Consider the following 10,359-nt stretch of genomic DNA (forward strand, 5'->3'; position numbering starts at 1 on the left):
CAAGATTTCATTACGCTACTCGGATGGCGCACAATTTAAAATTTATAAATTGTTTATTTCTGGAATTTTTTGTTTAATATTTTTGGATTGCAGTTGGCCGCGGGTAACTGAAACCACAGAAAGTGAAACAGCAGATAAAGGGGAACTGCTGTAGTAAGGACTGTACAGTAAAGATGTTAGACAAGTGATTATTGCATCTTAGAGTTAAGCTCACAGAGGATATTGTCAAGTAATCCACAGTGATAGAAGCTGAAATAGAAACTACAGAATAATTACCTGTCAGGTTTTGACATTGGATAAATTGTTAGCGATCTTGGGTAGAGTTCATAAAGGCCGGTTTGAAGAAGTTGATTGGGTGTTGCCTGTCATGGAGAATGCACCTGTATAAATAGTTGGCATGATGAAAAGGATAGCCACGTGATGTTATGAGGGACGAGGGCGAAGGACTAGGAAGTGGCAACCTAATGGATCATGAAGGAATCAACTTGGGATACAGGCGGGACTGGGGTCAGTAGGGTCCTCTGGGGGAAGATGCCAATTCTTCACAGAGTGTCAGGTTTATCAGTGATAGAACAGATAATTGAGCAAGTCAGTTAATAATCTTCAAGTATGTACTTGTGAAATGTAATATATACGTAATAAGTGATCCTCTATCTAACTCACATTCTTAAAGGGCAGAGAACTTTTTTTTTTTTTTTTAATATCTCTCTCAGCATATTGTTCAGCTCAGTAGGTTCGCGCGCTGCTAAACTAATGGTTGGGCACTACAGAAGCTATTTTTGTTAAAAAAGCCTTAACTTTGGCTGGGAAGTAACTCCTTCCTTAACTTACTTGAGCCTTAACTTCTGCATCTAAAATGAGAAACTAAATTTGATGTTGTAAAATGTCTGTTTCAGTTCTTAATGGTAGATTTTTACCTGGGTATTGACATTCTCAGAAATTTCTGTTTATTAAAGTTATTCTCTTTTATAGTGCAATTATTGTCAAAATAAAGATTCTCAAAAAAAAAAATTAAAAAACCATATTTTCGTTTAAAACTTTTTGGTTAACCCAGAAAAGCATAGTAAAGAAACGTCGCTTGTAATCATGCCTCACAGAGACTCACAATTTACATTTCGGAATACCTGTCTTCCTCCTGTCTTTTTTTTTTTTCCTGTATATTCATAGTCTCCCCCACCTTTAAATTAAAAATCGTATTTTTCTGTAGCCTCTTTGATTCCTTTACAGTATATTGTGAATATCAGTAAATACTCTTTTTTTATTCTGGATGATTCTTGTAATCAAGCAATTTTTGGAAACAATGGCCTGGCCTAGATTTCAGGAGAACTGGGAGAGGTAGAGGAGGATGTGGGGAAAGAGAGTTCGTATAAATGACTGAGTGAAAGGTGAGTATAGTAACTTACTCTGCACACATCTCGCTGTGTTTGCACTTCCCAGATGTGTTGGAATGGCACGGAGGTTACTTTTAGGATGTTCTTTGGATGGCAGGAGTTTGGGATTAGATAGACAAGACTCTCGATTGCTTTGGTTAATACTTTTGGATAAGAAAAACTTATGTTTGCCAGTAACATCTGGCTCCTTGAAGGTCTTCTTTGCCTAGCAAACTGTCCTCATAGTTAGGACATTGCTTAGTTAATTGGGAGAGTCTGCTTAAGAGTGTAAGCCAGCAGTGTCCTTTTTAGAATACCATCATCATACACTCAATTATATTATCTCCGTCTGCTGGCAGGGAGGAACTATTGCCATGACTGGTATAGAAGACCTTCAGGGAAAACTCTTCAGGTAAGAAGAAACTTTGACCTTTGTCAAGTCAGAGGCCAATGCAGTGCTGAGCATATGAAAATGGGGTTTGGAAGGCCTATCCCTATTGCGCTAACTCTTAGGAAAGTTGTAGGGTGATGTACTTCATTCAGTCTCTTAAAGGGAAAGCATTCTAAGTTATGGTAATTCTAACCTATGGTGACTGAACTGAAAAAATGTTCATGATGTTTTTCTGCTTTGAGATATGTGCCAGGCACTGTGGTAAAGCACAGCCCTATAAAGTATGTTTCATTGCTCTCATTTTATGATTAAGGAAACAGAAGCTTAGGGAGATTAAATAATGTGCCAGGAAGTGTCAGAGACTGGATTCAAACCAAGGTCTAATACCAAAACCCAGTACTTTTAACAACTGTGCTGTTGTTGACACTCCTCTCAAAATCTTTTCTTTGGATGGTGAGTCACCATTGTGAAAATAGCCGATTCCTCCTTCCTTCCTTCCATCCCTCTTTCCCACAAATATTTATTGAATATTTAATATGTGTAAAAACACTGGTAAGTGTTACTGCCTGGCTTTTGAGATGTAACTCATAAGAACTATTTATAGCTGTTTTGAAATATTAAGTGCTAACAGTGTTCGTTCATTTCACCAGTCTTATTTATTGAGCATCTGCTGTATAGCTAGCTTTATAACGTATAACAGTGGATACAAACAGGGTCTGCCACCTGAGGAGTGTACCTTACATCATAAGGAGACTGACAATAAAAAAGTAATTTAAGTTAAGGTACTTTCGCGGTGTGATAATGCAGTGAGAGACATAAACATGGTAATATGATACAGAGTAAGGGGGTGGCTTGTGGGCAGTGCTTTGGAAAGAGTGATCACAGACTCTAAGTAGGTGGCAATTGAGCAGATTTGAGGGTGAAGAAATGGAACCAGCCAGCCACATGAAAACTATCCAGACGGAGGGAATAGCAAGCACAAAGGCACAGATGAGAAAGAGTTTAGAACATCTGAAGACCAGAAAAGAAGGTGGTGTAGTTGGAGCACTGTGGACAAGTGGAAGGGGTTGGTGGAGACCAGACCACCTAGAATTCTTGTATGCAGTGGATCTGATTTATATTTTATAAGGATTTATATTTTTGCTCTGTAGAATAAATTTTGGGTAAGAGGCAGAAGGTTTAGGCAAAAATGGAAGGAAGTTGGGCCAGTTAGGAGACATGTGGTATAGGGGAAAGATGGTGGTAGTGGTGGCATGGAAGGAAATGGATAGATTCCACAAATAGTTTGGAAATAGAGGCAGGATTTACTGGTTCGTTGATTGGAAATGGGAAATGAGATGGAGGGTTTTTTGACTCAAGCATCTCAGTAGATATTGTATAGAATAAAAATTTATGCCTAAGTTTGTGATCTAAATTTCTTAGGTACATTATCTCAGGAGGGTAATATAAGAAAAGGTATCATATTAGTGCCTCAAGTCTAAACATAATTCAGAATAAAGAAGATGATATGAGGGAAGATGCTTGGTAAAAGTGAACCTTGAATAAGTATTTTGAAATGACCTGCAGTTAAACTTTGGGAGGTTAATCTTTTATTGGGTGATTACTAGAGAATTATAAAAAAGAATCAAAAAGGACTAATTTTTTCATTTAATTTCCTCATTTTAAGGATCTAATTTCCTCATTTTCAAGAGTAGGAAACTGAGGCCCAGAGAGGTAAAGTTGACTGTCCCAAGGATATTCTTAAAATAGCCAAAGCCTCTCCCAAAAAATCCTTCTGGGGAACACTAAACTAATATTTAACCAAAATTGAGTTGACTAAAATAGTAAAATATAGGATCAGATAACTTAGTACTTTAAAATAGTTTGAAGCTATGCCAAAACTTTGATAGTGATTAAGTAAATTCTTATTTTTTAGATATTTCTATATAGCACATAATAGTCTTCAAGGCTACTAGAGTAAATGTCTAAAGAAAAGAGTCATGAGTAGACTACCTATGAATATATTCAGAATTATGAGGTTTTAAAACTTACTAAGAAAAGTTCTATATCAGATTTTAGAAGTTAGTAACTAGAAGGTGAAGAAACTTTGAAGATTCTTCAAGTTTAGATTTGGTGGTAAGGTAAACGTAAAGGTCATTGTGGTGTGAAAGAGATAAGGATGAGAACAGCTTATGGCTTAAAGTTTAAGCACATATGCAAGGGCTGGTGGAGATGGTGAATGGGTTTCGCCTGGTTTAGTCATTGACTAGTTGTCTAGCGTTGAGTTTAATCTGTTCCTTTTCTTCCCATGGTGGGAAGTTTATTTTTGTGGATAGTGTATAAACTGGGAAGAAGTGGTCTATTATTTATAGTTTTGTAAAGATAAAAAACTACGTGAAAAGGGAATGGGTCGGATGTCCCAGCTTTGTCCCATAGCCCTGACTTGATATTTTTTGCAGCGTGGGATGACCTTTGTGACTTGATGAGCCACATAAGAACAAGAACCGTGTCCTCAACCTTTACTGCATTGTAAAGGCTTATATTGGTATGCAGTAGGCACCACTGCCTACAAGAGTCCTATGTGGTCTGGTCTTCTGCCAGTCTACACAGTAAGTGCGTGGTGGGCACTCAAGTAATGTTAAACTGAATGCATGTGAAGCTGCCACCATTTGAAGACTGTTAAAATCTCACTTCTGTGCATTGTATTGTTAAAGTGATTGCCATATAGCCACATTTTCCTGGCATAATGATTCAGAGGTCTGTGAAAAAAGATCCTCTGTGACCTTTTATAGGAATACTCAAGTTTTATGAAAAGCTGGAGTGATTTAATTAACAGCCTTCAGATATAAATCCTTAATTTTGTGATTTATCACTTGTTCTACTGTCCTGTTCTTTTCATTTGGTGAAGGTATCGTGCTTGTTTGGTACTAAACCAACCAAATAAACTTGAATCTTGTTAGCACTTCATAATTCCCAACTAGGGACTTTTTCTCTTACTGTGTATTGGTTTGGTATCTTGTAGGCCTCTCCCAGTGTGTGTCCTGTACAGTCTGTTCGCCCAACAGTTTTTAAGGATGTACTGCTTGGCTGTACTGCAGCGACTCCACCTAGTAAGGACCCAAGACAACAGAGTACTCCTCAGGCTGCCAACCCTCCACCTAACCTTGGAGCAAAATTTCTTCAAGGGTGAGTTATTGGGTATTTGTTAAAGATATTTATTTATAATAGGAAGAAAAACTTTTAGCCATGGTTCTTCCTATCTAAGCTTACATCGCTCGGGTGGCAAGACTTCTACATTCAGTGTTTCAAAGAGAGAGAATTAGTATAGCTAAAATTTGGTAATTTTAGCATAAAGACCTTCCATTCATTATTTCAGGTTATCCAGGGAGGTTTTTCATTAGAGTTTCCAAGTCGGTCAGATAACTTCAGAGGTGAAGTGTCATTGGCATACAGAATACATAGAAAACATTAGAAATGAAGAGAGTGTGAAGAAAGAGCAGCTTTCTTGACTTGATAAAGTGAGAACGGTCGATTGAAATACTTACAGACAGTTGTAGAATAGACGTCTGCTTTCCAGGAGGAGGGTGTATATTGATTGTAGAAGACTGAGGTCAATGGGAGTGTGGAGAAGACATGGTTACAGTGAATGGTTCTCTCCAGCTCAAACCCCAGGTATAGGTGAGTAATGTGGTGACAGGTGAACAGAGTGAAGAGTTTTGAGGGAAGAGGAAGGATCTCTTTTAGGAGGGATGGTGGGGTGCAGACAGTTGATAAAGATTTAAGATATGTGTCAGAGAGACTGTGGTGTAGAAAGGTAGGTTTGGAAGACTACTGCAAAAAGGTTGGAGAGTAGTTGAGCACATTGGTTCACTGGGAGGAAAGTAGGCTTTTTGCTGTAGAGCTTGGAGGATGACCACACAGCAGTTGTATGGAAAGGGGAGCAATCTTAGTAGAAAGGGAAAACGGTAAGTTCAGCAAAGATGTCTAACATGAGTGTTTAAATGAGAAACCCCCTCAAAGATGAAATCATTCATTAGAGTCAAGAAAAAAAGTATAACAGGGTAAAGAACTTTGTGTTCTGCTGGGGAAAGAACTTAGGATGAATTTCAGAGAAACAAAAAGTTCCTTAAGGGTGCCTCTATTAAGATTGGGTATTGGGGGGGGCGGTGTACCAAATCATTCTGTAAACAATCAGGTAATCAGTTGGCTCTTCTGTTTGCTTTGGGTCCTGATTGCTGATCATTCAACAATGAAATTATCTAGTATTGGGGCTAGTTAAATGATATTTATAGCAAGACAGGGGTTTGTTCTTCTGGTGATTTTAGTTCCATATGATACTCAGTTTGTTTTGAGAGAAAGCTAAGGTTCATTATGCTGTAAGAAGTAGAACTAACGTGAAGCAGTTGAGGATTTTCTCAGTGTTTAAGATATTTTAAATATTTTTGCAGAGCCATTGACTGATTACTTTTAACTCCAGCTCATAGAAACCTGTCCTCGGTTCTCTAAGTAGTTTTCCTTTTCATTCTAGTTGCCTTAGGGAACCAAAGAATTGTTTTTGGAAGGTAATGGAGAGATAAAAGAGGGATAAGATGTTAGTTTTCCGTATTATCTTTTTCAGATGTCATAAACAGAGTTTACCGGAAGAACCTTCTTCCTGTCTAAATAAGAAGGCTGAAATACTGAGAACAAAACCAGATGTCTGCAAAGTAGGGTTGCTCTCTTCAGAGTCCTCTCAGATTGGAATTGGAGTCTTGACAACCCTGAGTGAACCAAAAAGTAGCTGTACCAAGCTGAAAAGTAACACTGATCAGGAAAATATACCGGAATCTGTTCCACAACCATCGACTGGCCTTCCCAAGGCATGCTTTCCTACAAAAGTGTCTTCTACAGCAGAATTGGAAATTGCCAGTACTCCTGAACTGCGGAAGCACCTAGAACATGTGCCTTCCACATCTGAAGTTCTTTCAGATAAGCTAGAAGAGAAAGCAGGTATCAGTAGTGATAGCCCTAATACTTGTGTGGAAAAAAAGGTAGAAGCTTCAACTTTAGGTTGCCAGTCACAGAATTTAAAGGAAAAAGTTGATAATGAAAGCTACTGTACAAGAAGCAACAATAAAATCCAGAATGGTGAGTGTTTCTACATATCTTTATTAGTAGCAGGTACATACATAGCTCTGTCTTACCTTATGAGAAAAAAATATGAAAATGACTGTAGAAAAAGTCCATACAATCAGAAAAGTTCAAAAGAGATAGTAAAATCCCAAAATTGTCTCAAAAGTGATTAATGTTGTGCTAGACCTGGTTCCATGTGTATGGAAATACAGATAAACTGTATTACCCTGTGAATTAGTATAGATGTCTGTCAACATTTTAAAAAGCTGTAAGGTTTCCATTATATATATTTACTATATGACTTAACTGGTTCATTTTTTATGGGTAATTAGGGAGCTCCCAATTTTGGAAGAAAATACTTTTGAAACAACCTGAATCTGATAATTACTTTATCTTCAGCCTAACACTGATCTTTCTGTAACATCTAGGTTGAAGTGGAAGAGGCGATAGATACTTTATGCTCATACAGGTAGTTCAGATCTGAAATTTTTTAAAGACAGATAATTATATCACCACCTCTAGAAAAGGGACATTTGGTTAAGGACAGGGTTGAAACATCCTGGAGAGAGTGTTTTTTAAGAGAGAGGTCCTGCTGCACCCACAATTTAAAACTAAATACTCATTATTGAGAAAATGGTGTACTGTATTTCATTTATTTATTATATTAGGTTTGGGGATGCATTCCAATGATGATAGTTATCAGAAACTCTTACCAGAATTAGTATAACCAAATGGCTTCAGTATGTCAAAGGTTCAGAGCTATTACAATTTAAAAATACCTTTGGTAATTATCAGCTGAATGAGAAAATTAGTATGGATTTTGATAAGAAATGAATATATCCACACTCTAGCTTTTACTTTTACTGCAGGCCTCTGAAACTAGAGGGCAAGATGAGTGGATTTGACTGTAGGTCGTTTTGATATAGAGTTGGAGGAATGGAAGAACTTTTTTTCCTGTGTTACTTCTAACCCAGCTTTTTTCATTCTTGAGGCTTGAGTTGATATAGCTATTAATTTACATAAAATCAATTGCATAACATTATACTGTTCTCAAGAGTTGTGTAACTCCCTAAAGAAAGTGAATATTCATAAGTGTATCCCTGTTCTATTTCTTTATTCTTTTTGAGTCATCGGCCCTCACTTTCAGCTAGTTTCTGAGGCAAAATATTTTATATGAAAAAAAACCCCAGTAGAATTTCTGCATTGGTAAGCAAATTATATATAGGTACATAAGCGAGTTAGGAGTCCAGCTTTGTCTCACTTAGTATGTTGTGCAACTATGCCCCATCTAAAGCGATTTTATGAGAAATAAAAACCTGGTCACATCCTGGTGCATCCTGTCTACTGGGACTTTTGGCTGAGGACGGAGAGAGAGTGATCAGAAGCCTACCAGGATCTATGCATTGTTGCCATTTTTATTGCTTGTTGGTATGGAAAGACAACTGGAAACTGTTCTTGTCTGCTGCACCTTTGCTCTGCTTAGGAGCTAGGAAACAAAAGCAAGCTGGAGTTGAACAGTTGCCTTTTTTCCTGTCAGATAGATGTATGGCTCCTCAGAAGCTGGCATTGCTTTTCTCCCCCTTGGCTCTGCTTTGAATTGAGAATATTATCGATAGGCTCAACTATTGCTCTCCTCACTAGAGAGCTAGATTTAGGTAATTCAAGTTGCTTATTTATAGGTATTTCCTCTCTTAAGCCTGGACAGAACAGATAACATTTGTGCTCTTTGCTCATGGTCTGTGAAAACCTGGTGCAATTCAAAAGATGCTGTCTTTTCAATATCTAAGTAATTAAAATTCTACCTTGAACTACTGATCTCTTTATTTTTCTCCTTTCTTACTTTACCTTCTCTTTTACTATAACTGAATAACGTTTAAGGGATCAAGGCCTGACAGCATCCATTTAACATTTTACAGTGTGCTCTATCTAGTCCTTTAAAAGGGAGATAAGATGAGATCACTTCTAAGGTAATTATTAAAGATGCTTATTTTATTTATAGCCTTTTTTGGTTTAAGAGCTTTCAGTTTCCTCTAAGACTACTAGTCTCTCCCAACCATCTCTCATCTGGTTCTGCAGAAGTTGTTTTGGGGTTTTTTGTTATTTTCATTTATTTGTTTGCCTAAGAATCTATGTTCCTCTTCTCAGCTCCTTGGACCTTGAGAAAAGGTCTTTTTTCTGGTTTTATATGAAATATTTTTTAAGGCTCTTGACTTATAAATGGATTCATTTCTGTGTTATTTAGGTTAGCACAGTGATTGTTCTTTTCTGTTATATCTCTGCTTTTTTTTCCTCTTTAGAAACCATGTTAACATTTCCTTTCTAATTCTCCTGCCCATTATAAATTAAAACTGCAAACATGCATTTACTTAGAATTATAATCCTGTCTTTAGCCAGTGCTCTTAATCCTGAATGGAACGTTAATGTATGAAGGAAATTGAAGTCATGTCAAGGATCAAGTGACATCTCTTGGAGCATTTAGAAGATAGCTCTTATTTTATAGACCAGGGGCCTGTGTAGGAGAGCTGTTTGGTTTTTTATTTTTTTATTAGAATGATTAGCTTTTGCAGAGAACACACCTTCGATCAGTCCTTTTTTGAATATGAAAAGTGATGGGATTGAGTTCCATACAGTCTTCCGTCTGTCAAGGTGAACCTGGGCATTTACAGAGTTTGAATTAGGTATCTGATTTGGAAAATCTTCTTGAAATATTTCTCTTATCTAGGTTTATGAATAGAACTATACATGACTTGGAATTGTGGGTCTGGTTATTGAATTTGGGATCCTAAGTTGCCAAAAGGATTCACCAAATGAGAATTATAAAGAGAGTAAAACTTTCCAATTGTTCTGATTCTTGTCTTCTGTTAATTCATTTTTAGAAATGACAATTGAACCAGTAATCGAGTTCTCCCTTTGGGAAAACTGACCTTTTGAATAGAATTTAGTCACATATTGATGTAATTTTAAAATTTTCGAGGTCTCATTTCCTTAATCTTTTGTTTTCCTAGCCCCATCCCGGAAGTCGGTTTTGACAGACCCAGCCAAACTCAAGAAGCTCCAACAGAGCGGTGAGGCCTTTGTACAGGATGACTCCTGTGTAAACATTGTCGCACAACTGCCCAAATGCCGGGAGTGTCGCTTGGACAGTCTTCGCAAGGATAAGGAACAACAGAAAGATTCACCTGTGTTTTGTCGCTTCTTTCACTTTAGGAGGTAAGGCATTTTGGGAAAAGCTCAGATAATCTGGGCCTTATAGCATGCTTTTCCCCGCTCCTATCAACAATAAATCTAGAACTAAGAAGAGTAGGGATATTATTTTTAATCTCTAGTTTGGGAATCTAGACTGTGTTGTTTATTATTTCCTTCACGTTCTCCCTTTTAATTTTTTTTAAAGCAAAACTTAAAAAGACAAACTTTTATTTCTGAAAGTAACACATGGAATAATGCTGAAAGTTCTGGAAAACCACTGCAAATAACGACTACATTTTAGTGTTTATATGGTTGTAAAAT

At 37.2% G+C, this 10,359-nt stretch overlaps 1 protein-coding gene across 5 annotated transcripts in view; it reads left to right on the plus strand.

The window, feature by feature from the left end:
- KDM3A (lysine demethylase 3A) overlaps nt 1–10,359 on the plus strand; it is a 54,916-nt gene that overhangs the window by 14,365 nt on the left and 30,192 nt on the right. For all 5 annotated transcript variants that reach the window (XM_039852768.1, XM_039852769.1, XM_039852765.1 and 2 more), the window contains exons 9-11: nt 4,763–4,926; nt 6,359–6,867; nt 9,858–10,062. In XM_039852768.1, the coding sequence (XP_039708702.1) occupies nt 4,763–4,926; nt 6,359–6,867; nt 9,858–10,062 (878 nt within the window). The remainder of the gene's footprint in view (nt 1–4,762; nt 4,927–6,358; nt 6,868–9,857; nt 10,063–10,359) is intronic.

Source organism: Pteropus medius, unplaced genomic scaffold, assembly GCF_902729225.1.
Source record: "Pteropus medius unplaced genomic scaffold, Ma_sr-lr_union100, whole genome shotgun sequence".
Lineage (NCBI taxonomy): Eukaryota > Metazoa > Chordata > Mammalia > Chiroptera > Pteropodidae > Pteropus > Pteropus medius.